This window comes from Ostrea edulis, chromosome 2 (assembly GCF_947568905.1).
Source record: "Ostrea edulis chromosome 2, xbOstEdul1.1, whole genome shotgun sequence".
Lineage (NCBI taxonomy): Eukaryota > Metazoa > Mollusca > Bivalvia > Ostreida > Ostreidae > Ostrea > Ostrea edulis.
In genome coordinates this window covers 18340574-18358073 of record NC_079165.1, presented here as the reverse complement: position 1 = coordinate 18358073, position 17500 = coordinate 18340574, and the positions used below count along the sequence as shown (strand labels likewise).

General features: G+C 35.2%; 1 protein-coding gene across 1 annotated transcript in view; it reads right to left on the bottom strand.

The window, feature by feature from the left end:
- The window catches only part of LOC125678099 (dynein axonemal heavy chain 8-like), a 281238-nt gene that overhangs the window by 56462 nt on the left and 207276 nt on the right, over positions 1 to 17500 (bottom strand). The window contains exons 67-73 of the mRNA XM_056156251.1: positions 17251 to 17378; positions 15050 to 15218; positions 7451 to 7606; positions 3915 to 4070; positions 2050 to 2139; positions 163 to 255; positions 1 to 79 (exon numbers count right to left, since the gene is read on the bottom strand). The exon at positions 1 to 79 is cut by the window's left edge and continues 26 nt beyond it. Of these exons, the coding sequence (XP_056012226.1) occupies positions 1 to 79; positions 163 to 255; positions 2050 to 2139; positions 3915 to 4070; positions 7451 to 7606; positions 15050 to 15218; positions 17251 to 17378 (871 nt within the window). The remainder of the gene's footprint in view (positions 80 to 162; positions 256 to 2049; positions 2140 to 3914; positions 4071 to 7450; positions 7607 to 15049; positions 15219 to 17250; positions 17379 to 17500) is intronic.

Here is a 17500-nt window from a genome sequence, read left to right as displayed (position 1 = left end):
AGTTGTCTTCTAACTCCTGCATTTTTCTCTTGTTTGTGTTGACATCCAGCATCAGTTTTGCTCTGTCAGCTTCCAGTTCCTACAAAGAATTTATCACCCAATAATTAAAATAAAAGTACTCTGATCAAAACCGTCCAAGAAAATCAATGTTTATATACTCACATTCTTTTCTTTCAGAATAACAAGACCTAAAAGTTGATCCTCTAAGCCTTTCATAGTGACAGTGAAATCAATGATAGATGTCCGAGCACTCACCTGAAGAAGAAACATTTCCCTCCCTTTCACATGATAGTAAGTTTATTGGTGCTTTTTAAAATGGCTAAATATTTTAATAAGAGTTTTCTTGAAAAGTTTCAGTGTTAAATCACAACATTAGAGATATCATCTAAAGGCTATTTATTTCCTTATGAGAGCACAAAAGAATATATTTTCATCTCTTTCTCTCCCCTATTTCATTGCAAGAAAATGATAGCTTATGAAATAACCTGAACAATAGAAATTTAAATTGAGGCTCAAGTGTTTACTTTCACCTCTGCATGATCAAAATATTCTGTTCTCATCTAGAATTATGTGACCTTTTTCAATGCTATTTATTACTGTCAAATAGCATAGCTAAGTTACATCTGACATGATCACCCTTTAACACATTTTGAGTAATGATCTTTGCAGTAATAATAGTAGGTCTATTTTTATTTCATACGAGTGGGTAGGTTTGTTTTTAATTCTAATGGCAATTTCACATGGGCAAGGTAGGCCCATTTCTAATTCATATGGGAGTGAACGCACAATGCAATCCAAACGGTGTCTTTATGGTAATTATATTTAATTCATAATTCGGTATTTATGGTAACTGTTATTTTCACTTTTAGAAAACCCTTTACATAGTTTTGCATATTTTAACATTAAACTTTGATCTCAACCCCAACTCTTGAATTGAACAAACTTGAATTTGAACTATCTGAAGATGCTAGCATCCCAATGTGACAAATCAAGACTTTCTGTTATTGAGATGAAGATTTTAAAAAATGTTTTCTATATTTTCCCATGTAAATTTTTTTTATTCCCTATTGTGGTGGCACCCTACTTCTAGAGGCCACAATTTGAACAAACTTGAATCTGCATTACCTGGGGATGTTGGCATATCAATATGACTAATCATGGGCCTGCTAGTCTTGAGAAGATTTTCCCCTATGCATTCCCATGTAAAACTTTAATTCCCTATTGTGGCCCCAATCAATTCCAGGGTCTATAATTTGATCAACTTAAATTTGCACTACTTGGGGATGATCACTACTTGATATGACTCGACATAGCCATGTCGTTCTTGAGAATACTTTTTCAAAGTTTCCTATATACCCATGTTAAAACTGTGATCCCGTCTTGTGGTCCAAATCTATCTCAAAGGGCTACAATTTGAACACACTTGAATCTGCACTGCCAGGGAATACTTGCATATTAATATGAATAATCATGACTCTGTCATTCTTTTGAAGATTTTTAAAGATTATTCCTATATATCCCCAGGTAAAAAACTTTGATCCCCTATTGTAGTTCCATCTTATCCCCAGGGACAATGATTTGAAACTTGAATCTACACTATGGCAGGTAGCTTTCAAGTAAATTTCAACTTTTCTGGCCTAGTGGTTATTTAAATTATTTTTAAATTATCCCAATCCTATTTTTGCTTTTTCTTAATTCTCCCCTTAAAAAAAAACATGGCCCCTAGCTCATTTCATCAATTTTGAATCCCCTTTACCCAAAGTTGCTTTATGACAAGTTTGGTTGAAATTGGCACAGTGGTTCTTGAGAAGAAATTGAAACTGTTAAACTCTTCCAGACGAACAGTGGACAAAAGGTGATTAAAAAAAAAGCTCATTTGAATTAAAAATTGTCTCTTATTCCCAATAGACATATACCAGGGGCTTTATTGCAGTTGTTATTAAATGATAGGTATATCATTATTCACTTAAATTAAGCAAGAATGGTCAGCATGCACATGTAAAGACTTCTTTTTTAGACCACTTGATTTGTAACATTGTATATTCTTACTTCTGGAGTATAGGCTGGATTTGCCAGTTTTGTTGTCATGTATAAGTAAAATCCATTCATTATGTCACATTCTTTGTCACCAACTTTGACCTGTTGGAATTACAATAACTTAGTTAAAGACAAGTTAGTTTATTGTCCTTAGATACAATACAAAATATTTTTCGATGCTCCATATCATGTAATCAATAATGATGTGACCTTGATGTTTGAGCCTAGGCAGATTAATGGCTCCATAATAATAAACCAAATTATCAATAAATTCTTGGCATGTTAGAAAGCTGAGTTTCGAATTACTGGCGGAACACTGTCTTAACCCAAATTTTATACAAGCCTTTATAGTAATTGTGAGAGCCCTATGAATTTCCGGTTTATTGCAAAGGGAATTTAAGCGGAAGAAAATTTAATAAACCACAACAGATTTTTACACTATAAAGCTATAAATAATATATTCATAAAAAATGTGTGTTTTATATCAAGCTATATAAGTTATATACTTTATGCAATTTAACTTGATCGGATTAAAAAGTAATCAAACTAATTTCCTATATAATCATTTATTTTCTGAGTCAGATAGCGAATGCCCATTTTGAATAATTCATAATCACATGATGTCCCAAGCTGAAGTTAGAATGTAACATGGCAACATGAAAGCGTAAATGACCTGCAGGCTGTTGGCGGGACACCATTCAGCAAACTTTGGCAGATTCCGATACTCTAAATCTAGCCTCGGATGTATGACGTTAAGTGATATGTAGCTAAGCCTTATATCATTTGCAATGCGGTCATCTATTTACTCTCTCAGAAAAACTTCCGCTTTCAAAAAGTAGGGATCAAAATGTATTTATCGAGTCTTCCTTACAAAACTGTCCTCTAATTCGAGACCCCCCCCCCCCCCCCCCAATTCTCAAAGATAAAAAGTTACAAACATTGAGAGTGCATGTTGTAAAAAAAATTATGTTAAAATGGATTGTATTTCGCAGGAGCTTTCAGTAGTTCCAGTTGATCAGTGACTTTAAACATGTTGTTATATGTCACTGTATATACGTACTATGGCGGTAAACATACATCCAAGGTTAGATAGAATCGACTGAGGTGATCCGAGTGGCGGACCCGTTCATTATGTGAAAATTAGTCTACAAATTGCAGAAATTATTATTCTCTGTATTGAAATACAAATATTCTAAAAGTTTTAGAAACTTCAAACATATGTGTAATTTAACCTTCATAAGAGTTCACCCTGTGGTGTTACATGTGGGTCATGCGCTTTTCGATGCAGCTAAGTCGCTTACTTTTGGGTCCCATTTCTGTGTTGGGAAAGGAAAAGCTTAATCTCTGCCATATGACCATACTTCGTTGGGGCTTTGGAGGGTATTTAACATAAGGGAAGATTAGAAAAGTGGTGGGGGGGATGTTCAAGCCTAATTAGATTTCTATCAGTCTCTTGACAATATTATTTCTTTTGTCATTATCCTGATGACACATTATGAAACAAAACAAAGTTTAATCCAGATGATATGCACATTATATCGTGTTTGAGAACTCGTACTACAAATACTTGTACATGTATTGTCTGCACCGGAAGTATCGTTAGATATCAAAACATTGAAATCACATGACTACAATGTGTAAATTTAGAATAAAATGGTGTTCTGGCAGTATCTTGAAACTCTTCTATTACAAACACTTTATTCAATATTAATTGACATTTTGAATTACATTTTGAAAAAATTAAATTTCAACAGGTTCAATTTTAACGAATTATATAGTAAACATTTTACTTGCTGTACTCACAATCCAGTTAAAACAAAGACATTTGTTAAATACATCTTTCAGCTATAATGAACAGGATGAAAAAAGCAACAAACCTTGAATGTTGAACCTGATTTAATAAAATTTTTCTCTAACACATTGTCTAAAGCTGGATCCAGTTCTTCTTCAACATTTTCAATAAGTAATGGACGTCCAAGTGACAAAGAATCTTCCAAATGGGCTCGAAAGTATCTATGATTCAGAGAGGTGACCTGTTAATTAAACCAAAGGGCGAAAAAAGTTAAAACCAATAATATGATTCTGTTCAAAAGCTGGTAGAAAACTGCTGCTTACTGTATTTTGCCAAATATAATATGCAATTTTTTTCAAGATTTTTGTGTGTGTGTGAGAATGGGGGCGAGTATCATATTTTTGACTTGTTTTCTTTCAGGTGAAATACGAATGCAGGTTCATTCATACTCAATATATAGCCTATGTATAGATACTGTAAGCTTTTTTTGCACTGATTATACCTATTTAAAAGTGAAATTTGATCTCTAGAAAGTCAGAAACATAAAAATTGTAGGAAATTAAAATATGCTTACCACCTGTATCTAATAAAATTATTATGAAACAGCCAATTAAAATTCATTGGATCTAATCATTCATCATCATGCAATAGTCACAATATTATGAGACTGATCTTTTACACAGCTATTGTTGTGTACACATGCTTGGTCACTCGATTTTGTTAGATACCCCTTCAAAATAGCCGTTATAATCTTTTTCTCTGTGGCTTTCTGCATGATGCACAATTTCCATTGGTCTGGGAATATACAATTACTTTTAACTTTTCTTTTGTAGTAAACGACTGGCGTATTTCACCCATCTAATGCTGTGAAATTTCTTGTTTGAATTCTTCATTTCACTGCGGTCTCCAAAGCATTATTTTTGTAGATGGAGTACCAATCATTTACAACACCAATTAAATTCATGGATTTGATTATTATCATTTTTACAATTGACGAAGGGGTTAATAAATCACAATTTTTCACAGCTTTGGTGGTGTGTTGATTACAACATATTGAACGCTTGTTCAATATTTCAATTATATCTTTGTAACATCCCCTTTGATTCTACATGCCTGTATTGTAATCACTTTGTGTGTATTCACCGATCAGTATTATATTCTATCAGATAAACGTCGCTAGCTAATTTGGTTTACAAGCACATAATTTAAAACCTCCTGAAGCATTCCGAATTTATTCAAGCTCTCTCTGTCCATTGAGAAAAGAGAGTTCTTGCACGACAGTATCGGGGATACTGTCCACTTGAAATGTCAGGAATTCCATTTCATTTTCATCCCCTTTTCTGACAAAACACTTAAATCTGATTAAAAAATAATCTCACTGCACTGTAATTAAGATCAAATCTTTTGTTTTCACAAATGCCCCAGTAATTTTGTTGTTTGAATTTTGCCAAATCAGTGCGTTTCTTTCCCGGCACATGTTTAAGAAGTTAGGTCATGTTTTTCCCCATGTTACACATTCACATTGAAACTGCAGACTGTGCAAAAACTAGAATGTTCACTTCATTTTGTAGATACAGGGAAAGTCTTAAAATAATAATAAATAAATAAACAAGATATGATTATAATCTACCAATTATAAAGTCTCCCAAACGAAGTACTGGCTGTTTAAAAGTGGATCCCCCCCCCCCCCCCCCAGAGTACTACTATTTTCCTCCCTTGACAAAATCCATGCCAATTCTAACTTCATTTGACAAATCTAGAATCACGATGACTTTAATTTAAAAAAATTTCAACCCCCCCCCCCCTCTCAAAACCTTTTCACTTGACCTTGATCCTAGTTTGTCGGTCTCAACACCCCCTCATCATTTTTTATGATCTTATGGTCTCTATCAATCCCAGTTCTAAAATTATCATCCTTTTATCATTTCTGAAGATTCCATGTCTAAGTCCCGGTTCTAAAGTTATACCAGGGCTGTGTTCAAGATTGTAGCGGCTAGCCTAGCTGCTAGGTATGGTGGCTGATTTGTGCCATCTTACAATGTGTTGTCTTTTTGTTATTTTGAGGCGAAAAGTAGCAGATATCATTTTGTTGTCTTTTCATTATTTCAGGACGAAAAGTCGCTAAATATTGTTTTGTTGTCTTTTCGCTTCGAAATAACACAAAGACGTTAAAGTGTAAAATGACACAAATCAGCCGCCATACCTAGCCCCTACGATCTTGAACGCAGCCTTGATTTATGTCCAAGGTCAAGGGACCTTGATACCAATTTGTAGATCCCACCATCCTTTTATCATTTCTGAAGATTCAATCTCTTTATCAGACCTAGTTCATAAGTAATACCAAGTTTATGATCTAAGGTCAAGGTCAATGGAGTTGCTTGACCTTGATTCTAGTTTGTAGATGTTATCATCCTCTTATCATTTCTGAAGGTTCAATTCTCCATCAATTCCAGTTCTAAAGTTATATGAGTTTGTATGTACTAGGTCAGCAGTCAAGGTCACTGGAATTATGTGACCTTGATACTAATTAGTAGATCCCATCATCCTTTCATAATTTCTGAAGATCTCATGTCTCTATCAAATATGGTTCTTAATTAATACCAATTTTATGTTCTAAGGTCAGGGGTCAAGGTCACTAGAGTCACTTGACCTTGATACTAGTTTGTAGTTCCTGCCATTCTCTTGCCATTTCTGAAGATTCCATGTCACCATTAGTCCTGGTTTTAAAGTTATACCAGTTTTTATGTTCATGTTCAGAGGTCAAGGTCACTGGGGTCACTTGATCTTGATATTAATTTGTAGGCCCTGTCATGCTCTGTTCATTTTCGAAAACCCCAGGACCCTATCTATTATATTTGCCAAGTTATATCTGTTGAATTTTGGAATTAATTTGTTCCCCATCGAGTTCTATGTTAAACCACATCCCCATTTGATCCCCTCCAAAATGTACCCTAGCCCCCTTCAATCTGAAAACAAAAAAATGTCTGCACCTCTACATACATTGGCCTATCATATCCTTTAATATCTATTACTTTTATTGACTGGTTCAGAGAACGGTGTCAGACAGTTTTAGGAGCGAGAAAGAAGCGGAAGAAGAAGCGGAAAAATAATAAGAACCGTGCAAAAACAACAAGTCTCCAAACTTTATTTGGGAGACTTAATAAACAACAAATTTCTGATCATGTACAATCTTTTGTTTCTTTTTTGGTGGTGTCTCTACCATTTTGTGCCTTAAAAGTGCTTGCCTGATCCTAATTTGGTCAATCTAAATCATAGAAATAGTTCATTCCCAGAATGGAAATTTCCGAAATAAGATCGATTTTTTTTTTTTAATCTTTCAGCAGTTTGAAAAAAATTCAGAAATCCAAGTTCAAATTGGATAGCAGATTTTAAAAGTAAAATGCGGAGAAACGTCGCTGAAATCGGGATAGTTGGCATCTAAGCAATATGCCCCAATCATTTTCAAAAGGAGGCATAAAAATGAGAGAAGGAAGATGAAGTTTGATTTAAACAATGCCTTTCTTGATATCAATAACACTGATTAGAGTTGCTGCACAAAAAAAAATGTATAACACTCAAACTTTAAATGCATGAGAAGTAATATTGACACAATAGAATAACCTGTAAATCATTAGCTTTCTCTCTATTTTTTATCCAAGCTTTTCCTTGTCCTTGTGGATCAATCAGCAATGGGAATCTGGTGGCTTTTGTTGTGATTATGCCATTCTGAACAGAAAGCTCATCATTTGGTAGTCCTTGAATATTCCATTCACCAATCTAACCAAAAAAAGTGAAAACAAAATCAGTGCAGGTACTTAATTAAGCATGTCAGAACAAGACATCATATTCTCTCATATTCTATCCCTTCAGGAGCATAGTGCATTTTCCATAACCTCTACATCAAGAAAAACATAGCTTATTGTGGTGTCACGATACAGCACGAGTCATATCTGAAATCTAATACTTTGTAAGGTGACATATGATATTTTAATACCGTAATCTAGATAATTCTAAAAAGTAACAGCACTTTTTCAACACTTCTAACACTGTACCAGACATTGTAATTGTGTATGAAGATATGTCAACTTTTGAGTTGGACTCTCCATGAGATTTTTGTGGCATTTTCATATAGGTTACTGCGAGATGCATATGAGCTCCATTTTCAATCACGAGCATAACAATATGTGGTCAATGGAGTGGCAAAGTGTGAAAGCTATTGTTTACACTGATGCAAAATGGAATGTTCCTGTATGTTTAGATACCTGTACCGGGCGCACGTGCAAGTATGAAAGTTAGAGACCGGACAAGCTAATTGGGGACGCTGTCTGCCCGCCCGACTGGACATCCATCCTTCGCCAATTTAAAAGCCAAGATTTGCTATGCAACTCGGCTAAAAATATTGAGTATCTGGTGGAAATCTGAATTTACATGTTAGTTACCCCCCCCCCCCCCCCCCCCCATCTCCTCAATGTTAAATAGTTGCCAACGCCCAATCTCCTGCATACCACATTGCCTGATGATTTGTGCCAAGTATGATTGAAATTGGCCCAGTAGTTCAGAAGATGAAAATGTGAAAAGTTAACGCCAAAGATGAAATTTAAGTGAAAAAAAAAGACACCAGACAAATTCTGATCAGAAAAGCTCACTTAAGCCTTGGGCTCTACACTATGGCAGGAAGTTTTCATACAAGTTTCATCTTTTCTGGCCCAGCAATTCTTAAGATTTTTAATAATCCCACCCTATTTTTGCATTTTCTTGATTATCTCCCCTTTGGAGAGAGTATGGCCCTTCATTTGAACAAACCTTAATTCTCTTTACCCAAGGAAGATTTGTGCAAAGTTTATTTGAAATTTGCCCAGTGGTACTTGAGAAGAGGTTTTTAAAACAATGGCACAGATATTTTACTATAAATTCCTAATTATCTACACTTCAAAAAGGGTGTGGCACTTCAAATCGTTTGAACAAACTCTTCTTTACCCAAACATGCTTTGTGGCAAGTCTCACTGAATTTATAAATTTATGGATGGACAGACAGACGCCAGACAAAGTTATCAGAAAGGCTTACCGTATTTTGCCGAATATAATACGCAGTGGTGTTTAATACGCACCCCCCACTTCGAGCCTAAAAGTTGGTGAAAAAACGCACTTCGGGTGTATAATACGCAGCAAAAATTTTGACCAAGCGGTAATCTTTATTTTATACTTGGTGTTAATTTTCACTTAATATTTTTGCAGAAATAATGAATTCTAAACAACGCACAATAATTAGCAAACTTTTTGAGATGAGGTCTACATCGCGGTAATCTTCAATGAGAATCTTCAGGGAAATATCAACCCGGACAAGCCTGTTCATTTCAGCAAAGCACGAGATTTTGTAGCATTAAAGTCTTAACTGACTCGATATTTCCTTTGTTGAAACTTAAAATCAATCAAATAGCCGATGTTATAAAAATAAAATTAAACAATTAAACTGTCGCTTATTTTACTGTAATCAACACACCATGGTAGGTACAAAGATGCAAATTATCAACTCCTCGTTAAATACGATGACTATTAAAATGTGTGAAAAAAAATTTTGTTAGGTATTTCTTTACCCGGAGGGGGTATCTAACAAAAGCAGTGTACACAACAATGGCTTCGTAAAACACACGCTTTTACGCAAGAATAGTTATTTCAAAGATTCAAATAAGTATTTCATTAAAAATTAGGCCTATTCATAAAACTTACAGTAAGTGCCAAAATTATTTTCCAACAATTTTAGCACGTGTCAAGGCATTATTGTGTACACATGCTTTCAATAATGGCGGCATGCGATGTAATGAATAGTCAGATCCAATGCAATTTGATTGGCTGTTTGTTTCATGATAATTGAATTATTTAGATATTGTAAGTATATATATCACATTTTCTGCAATTTTACGTTTCTGTAGTAATTTTCTTGAGGTCGAATTTTCTACTTAATAAATAGGTGAACGTGAAAAGGCGTACAGTATCCGAAGCCTTGGTCTTTGAGTGAAATATTACACTACTTATTGCCGAGTTTCATCTTGAAAAAAAGGTCAAAAACCTATTGTGGTATATAATACGCACCCCTTTCTGGCACAAAAATATTCTCTAAAAAAAGTGCGTATTATATTCGGCAAAATACGGTATGTGAGATTTCCGCTCAGTTTCTGTTTTATCCAATATATCATTAACATTTAAAACTTTTGGACATGTATTTCCAGTTTTGTAATACAAGTAGAGACTTTGAACTCATTCAAATGTTTTAAATTGATTAATATGGTTGATATACTTGTATATAAACAGGAAAACATCTATATTAATATACCCAGAATTTGGTATTTTGGCCATAACCTCCATTATGCTCCATTTTTAATTTTAAGGCAAAACTTTGTACCTTATGTGCAATTTTAACAAGAGGCCCACAGGCCTTATCGATCATATTAAGTATTATAAGTATCACTAGTCCCAAGGGCTATGGAATGTAGAAAAAATTTCCTGTTCTGCATATCTAAGCTAAATTCTAAGTATAAGTTAGAGTATATTAAGTGAAATCTTAATGGATAAGAAGGGGCGGAGCGAACGTTAGTGAGCGAGCCCCTTCTTATCCAATAAGATTTCACTTAATATACTCTAACTGGCTTAGAATGTAACCTAGTTTTTCATTGGCTGGGAACATTTACAATGTCATAAAATTTATTTTCAAATAGCCAATCACAGTCAGTCATGTGATATCTCTCTGTTGGGAATTCTTAATGAATAAGTGAGCCACTTAATGAACAACTTCTTGAAATCTGATTGGTCGACAAACTAGGTTATATTCTAATATTCAACAACAGTATAAAACAAGATGTGTTCATAAAACTTATATGCCCAAAAAAGTGCCTATACTGATGAAAAACATACTATTATACCTCAGTATGAAAATTCAATGCAAAGCGTATAATCTTATTGGTCTAGACAGTCACGCGCAAGGGAAGATAAAACTTCACATCCCCCTCAAACATCATATCTCCCCTTCATTTTTCACCCTTTCGGTAGCCTCATGCATTTTCCATCAATTTTATGCCAAGGTAAAGATAGCTTATTGTGATGTCACAAAAAGTCCGAGGCATTACTTTCATAGTTCGTACGGCACAAAAGGAATTTGTTTTATGTGGATTTCTGATACACACTCACTGTTAAATCACCTGATTTTGGTTGATATAAAAACAAGTAAATCAGCATTCAAGGAGAAAGGAAATACAAGAAATGGTTATCATAGAACTGTATTTCGTAGTCTGTACCTTCTAATATGTTGACAGCGCAGTGTTACCATTAAGGCTATTTCAGCTACATACAATGTATAAGTGAGTGGACTCCAATTTATTGCGTGAATGTTCGAGAGAAATGAAGATGTATTCACCCAAGAAAAATCCTATTCCAGAGCCAAAACCCTGGGGTTGCGAAATTCACAATTTTTGCTCATCTTTTCCTCAATTTGTATTTAGTTTTTATACTTTATCAGCAAACTTGGAGTCTTTCAAATAGTAAAGACAATAATTTTGGTCCCACTCTGGAATCAAAATCCTTACCCTCTGGGATAGTGAAATTTACTATTTTGGTAAAGGACTACCTACTCCTTCTAAATATCTATTCATTTTCAATTTAGTATCATTAGCATTAAAGAAGATAGTATTTAAATGTTTTATACATTTACACAATATGTATGTCTGTCTGTATATATTGAAAAAAGCCACGGCACAGTTGGTTATCTAAACCTCAAATTTTCAACGCAAATAAATATAAAATACATATACCAAGTTTGTCCCCACAGTGGAGTCAGAAACTCTACTTGGGAATCACAAAATTTCCAATATTGGTAGAGGTCTTCGTGCTCTACATCAATGTGCATTTAGTTTTCTTACAGATGTCACATGCTGTTGCAGAAAGATTTTGGAAAATTGGTGAATTTTTGCCCCACCCCTAAGCCCCCAAGGATGCCGGAATTCTGAAACATACAATTCATGTCCTTCTTGTCCCCAAGATGCTCCATACCAAATTTCAAAACATTTGGAAGGCTAGCTATCGAGAATTTAAAAATGTTAAGTTATAAAAATATGTAATCACTATGACCATTTTGGCCCCATCCCGATACCAAAAACCCTATCATTGTGATCATGAAATTTACAACTTTGGTAAAAGGCTACCTTCTCCTTTTTATCTCATACATGTGGTGTATGTTGCAAGTGAGATAATGCATTAGCTTTATCACACACCCGTTTGATAAAGCTCTTCCGGTCTGAACTACTTTTGACACCGTCCCCGTTTGGATGAAATTTTCTGTGTTTATGCATATTGATGCATGAAATAAAGTGTATAACTTTGTTATTCTGTATTTATTTAGAATTTCTTTTATAGAAAAATTAAAATGATATTGCCCCCACTGACATATAGTGCAAGTTTAACGGCCATAAAAATGTCAACTCGATCAATAACTACTCAAAAACTACGATAAGAAAACAAAGAGATGTCCACACTATTATCATCAACAAGGAATCAACCGCCTGCTGGACAGGCTTAATCGAAAGTACCACGACGTGCTGCGGTACCAAGCATTCACAAGCACAGTCTATTTTCTTTGGAGCCATATACGCTGCATTATAATATTTTCAATGATCGATGTTACATATGTTTATTTCAAAAGGATGATGCCATCAAACTTTTATCAGAAGGTCAGGCCTATGTCAAAATAGAAATATTCGGTGAATAGTCGTTATTTTGTTGGAATAGCAAAACCATTATTAATCATCAACTATAATCCCTTCTAAAACAATTTTCATCCATGCTTTATTTTATAATAATGCTCTTTGTAATATACATGAATTGATTATAAGCGCACTGTTTTTTCCCGCGTAAGGAAGATAAATAAGTACGACGACTGAGCCACGGATTCAAAACAAATTCAATCAGCTGTTTCTACCATACTGAGGATCATCTCAAAATTAAGCGAAAAGAAGACAAATGAGATAAATAAAACATCTATAATTGTGTATTTTGATATTTTGGTTTATCCAACAAGTTGATATGGTGTATTTATTCGCTTGGCAAGTCTCGCGAATAAATACACCATATCAACTCGTTGGAAAAACCAAATATCAAAACACGCAAAATAGATATCCTCTATATATCAATTTACTTTTAAGTTAAATCAGTATCAAAAAGAGGTACTGTGAGCAATGTTCACTAAGAATACCCCCCGCTTACCCCAATCTCCCAAAGGGTGTTGGTAATAGGTATAAACTACCTCTTTTCTGAGTGTAAAAAACAAATGGCATGACAAACCGAACCATATTGCTACTTCGATGTCCAGTGCGCGTGACCTTTGACCTTTTGACCCCAAAATCGATAGGGAACATCTTCATCCCATGGGTAGTCCATATGTATGATATGGTGACTGTAGGTAGAAAGGATAACGTTTTAGAGCCCGGAAACTATATTGCTACTTCGATGTCCAGTGTGCTTGACCTTCGACCTTTTGACCCCAAAATCGATAGGGAACATCTTCATCCCATGGGTAGTCCATATATAAGATATGGTGACGGTAGGTGGAAAGGATAATGCTTTAGAGCCCGGAAACCATTGCGTCTACAGACGGACAACCCGATTCCAGTATACCCCCCCCCCCCCCAACTTGTTGCGGGGGCGGGGTGTATAACAAGAGGTACTGTGAGCAATGCTCACTAAGAATACCCCCCTCTTACCCCAATCTCCCAAAGGGTGTTGTTAATAGGTATAAATTACCTCTTTCCTGAGTGTAAAAATATGGTATGCCTTTGTAGAAGAAAATGGAAGATATAGTCCGAACACAAATCCATGGCATAAACCTAAAATTTTGACCTTGAGATCAAAGGTCAAGGTCATAAAGAGGTCATGAATGTACATGACACATAGTCTCATGGTGATACACTCATGTCTTATGGTATGACTATGTCAAAACCCTATAATCAATTTTGACCTTGAGGTCAAAGTTCAAGGTCATATAGAGGTCGTGAAGGTACCCAACAAATTGTCTCATGGTGATACACTCATGTGTCAAATATGGTATGCCTATGTCAAAGAACAAAGAAGTCATGACCCTGATACAAATCCATTGCAAAAACCTTTAATTTTGACCTTGAGGTCAAGGTCATATGGAGGTCATGAAGGTACATGACACATCGTCTCATGGTGATAGACTCATGTGTCAAATATGGTATGCCTATGTCAAAGAACAAAGAAGATATGGCCCGGACACAAATCCATTGTAAAAAACCTTTAATTTTGACCTTGAGGTCAAGGTCATATAGAGGTCATGAAGGTACTCGACACATCGTCTCATGGTGATCCACCTGTGTGCCAAATATGGTATGCCTAAGTCAAAGAACAAAGAAGTTATGGCCCGGACACGAATCTGCACAGACAGACGGATGGACGGACAGACAGACAGACTGATTCCTATATACCCCCCTGAACTTCGTTCGGGGGGTATAATAACATTAAAGAAGATGTTAAATGTTTTACAAATAAACACTATATGCCAATGTTTAGCCCATCCTGGGGTCAGAACCCCTACCCTGAAGATTATGAAATTTACTATGTATTTAGTTTTTCTTACAGATGTGTAGTTGTAGAGAAGATTTTTGAAGAAAAAAAAAGGTAAATTTTTCACAATTTTTGCCCTGCCTCTAAAGCCTCCAAGGCGCAGAAGTCCTGAAATTTACATTTTGAGAAGTTCAATTATTAATACACAATGCATGACAAAAGATGATGGATGCCCACTTACAGCAATAGGTTACCAGACTCGGGTGACCTAAAAATGTGCATGGTACTTCCTAAACTATTTATTTTATCTATGGGTTTTTTGATGATCAGTACCACAGTGACGGCAACATTTTCCCAGAGCACTTAGGGTAATCCCCCATAATTTTTCAGTTGATGAAGAGCAAATCATGTAATTTACAGGTGTAATCACTGGAATAAGCTTGTTAAAGTGATGCAAGCTTTGCTTGTTATTAAAGCTTGCTATTACTGTGCTGAGAAAAAGAGCAAAGGTGCACAAGTCAACAAGGTATATCATCTGTCAAAAAAATCAGTCAATAGTGTCAGAAAATCTCTGGACAACAAATCTCTACAGACAGATGAATAAAGAGAGACATGGGTGACTCCAACAGATGTGTATAGTGAAATTCAACTTACAGTAGCATTGTCAACCAGCATGGATATCAAATTCAAGTCACTGGTAAACGGTATTCTTCTATGGTCCAATTCTTTTTGCCAATTTCTAATCAATTTGTTTCGAAATTCTTGATTGAATGGTCCAGAGTAAGATAGGAATCCTGTACTTAACAAACAATCTCCAACAAGTCTGCAATGCAAGAGATAGAGAAGATTAATTATGCAATGACTGATCAATGTTATGTTAAGACTTTATTTTGAAGATTTTTTGTTTTGAAATATATTCTTGTTTTAGATTAGACCAAACTATCATGGTGTTACCCGACAACAAGAGTACTGCAAATGGTACAACATACGCCCGTCAGACAGTGAAATTCAACCTGGAAACATGCACTCATGTGAATTGATATCACAAAAACATTCTGAATAGAAAAGCTTTAAAGTAGGCCATGGTGCACCAATCTATCTGACATGTGAACTGTTTGTGTATTTCTCTGAGGTTTTGACAAAATGTCAGTGCAATATCTGTATCTATGATGAGAAAAAGTCCAGGAAACTATTTGACCTACTTTTAACCCTAAAGTAGGTCATGGTGCACCAATTAAGTTGAAATGTTTAAAATGTGAACTGGTTATGACCTTGTATTCCTCTGAGAGGAAGTTTGTGACTAAATCTTAGGGCAATATCTATATCCGTAATGAAAAAAAGTCCAGAAAACTGTTTGACCTATTTCTAGCTGGAAAGTCAAGGATAGGCCAATCCAGCTAAAATGCAAACTGAACTTGTATTCCTCGAAGAGGAAGCCTGTGACTAAATTTCAGGACAATATCTGTATCCATAATGAAAAAATAGTCAAGAAAACTGTTTGACTTACTTTTAGCCCTTATGTAGGTCAAGGACGGACAAACCAATCCAGCTGAAATGCTAACTGAACTTGTATTTCTTCCGAGAGGAAGCTTCTGACTAAATTTCAGGGGCGATATCTGTATTCGTAACAAAAAAAGTCTGGAAAACTATTTGACCTACTTATAGCCCTAAAGTACGTCAAGGTGCACTACTCCAGTTAAAATGCAAACTCACTCTTACGTTTCTTGAGAGAGAATTTCAAAGCCATACATGCATCTGTTATGGAAAAAAGTCAGGAAAACATGACATTTTCGACCTTCGAATGACTGCATACTAATCATGGTCCTGTTCTAGAGAAGATTTTCAAATTTTCTTCACTTCTATTCCTATTGTAAACAGTTTGAATTTGTAGTGTGGCCCAAGCCTATCCCTGGAGCACTGATTTAATCAAACACACTTGATCCTACTCTAGTAATCATATTAGGGCTGGGTATATATTGTCTGGAAATTTCGTATCGATATATTGCGATATTTTAAACTGTATTTCTTCATGTATTGCAATATTTTCAATCAGAATTAAAAAGATTTTTTCTTATTAAGTAAGAAAATAAATAGCCCTAATCAGCCACTTATGTTCACTTTTGCATTTCAAATACTGGAACGTATTTGTCAGTTTGATGTACATTTTGAAATCCAGGATGTGAATTGCCTCAAATTGCTTTCCTTTATACACCATAGTGTCGAAGTAAGTTAGGAACATTTATTTAACGTCGGCAATAAACTCATGTTCTGTGTTTAGGAAGGAGGAATTTTTTTTAATGACCTCATCCTATTTTTGCATTTTTGAGATTATCTCCCCTTTATCAATTTTTTGCATTTGAGAGGTGATATTTTGACAGTTGATTATAGCCGATAAATGAACTTTATTTTCAGTTCACCATGACAATGCAAGAGATAAGACCTTGACAGAATTGCTTCTACACGGTAAGGGTCTAATTATTATATTAAATTTAACTTTTTGCCTAAAATTGCAAGCAAGGCAGCTGGTAAAATAGAAAACCAAGACGGCAGCATGATATACCTTGTGAATAATTTGTTTACAGGAAGACTATATTTTTATTATACACATTTAAAACATTGAGAGCCTGTGCTCAATTGGTAGAGCACAAAATGACTCCTGTGCCAATATCAGTGCAAGTCGACAGTGCATTGTTGTTTGTATGTCTGACTTTAAAAATTTTGATTATCATTATAGCTAAATGTGGTCTTAGTCCTTTGCGCAGATTACCCCTATAGGAACATTTCAACATTTACTGTGTCCATCCTACACAATGCAAGTTTTTGAATACTAAATGGTTTCTTTCTCTGCTGTATACCTATCAATCTGGGACTTGAACTGTTTGCTTTGTTCTGTCCACCGAGTCTTTTCACCTCCAAGACCACCAATCAATGCAGATGCAGCTTTCATCCTCCTCCTACAGGACTCTGCATCGTCTAACAAAGTCTACATAAAATAATATATATTACTGTTTATATACAGAATTCTCTATAAAAATTATACAACATGAGGAAGAACACCCCCCCCCCCCCCCCCCCCCCCCCCCCGAAGAAACACTGCAAGTGGGA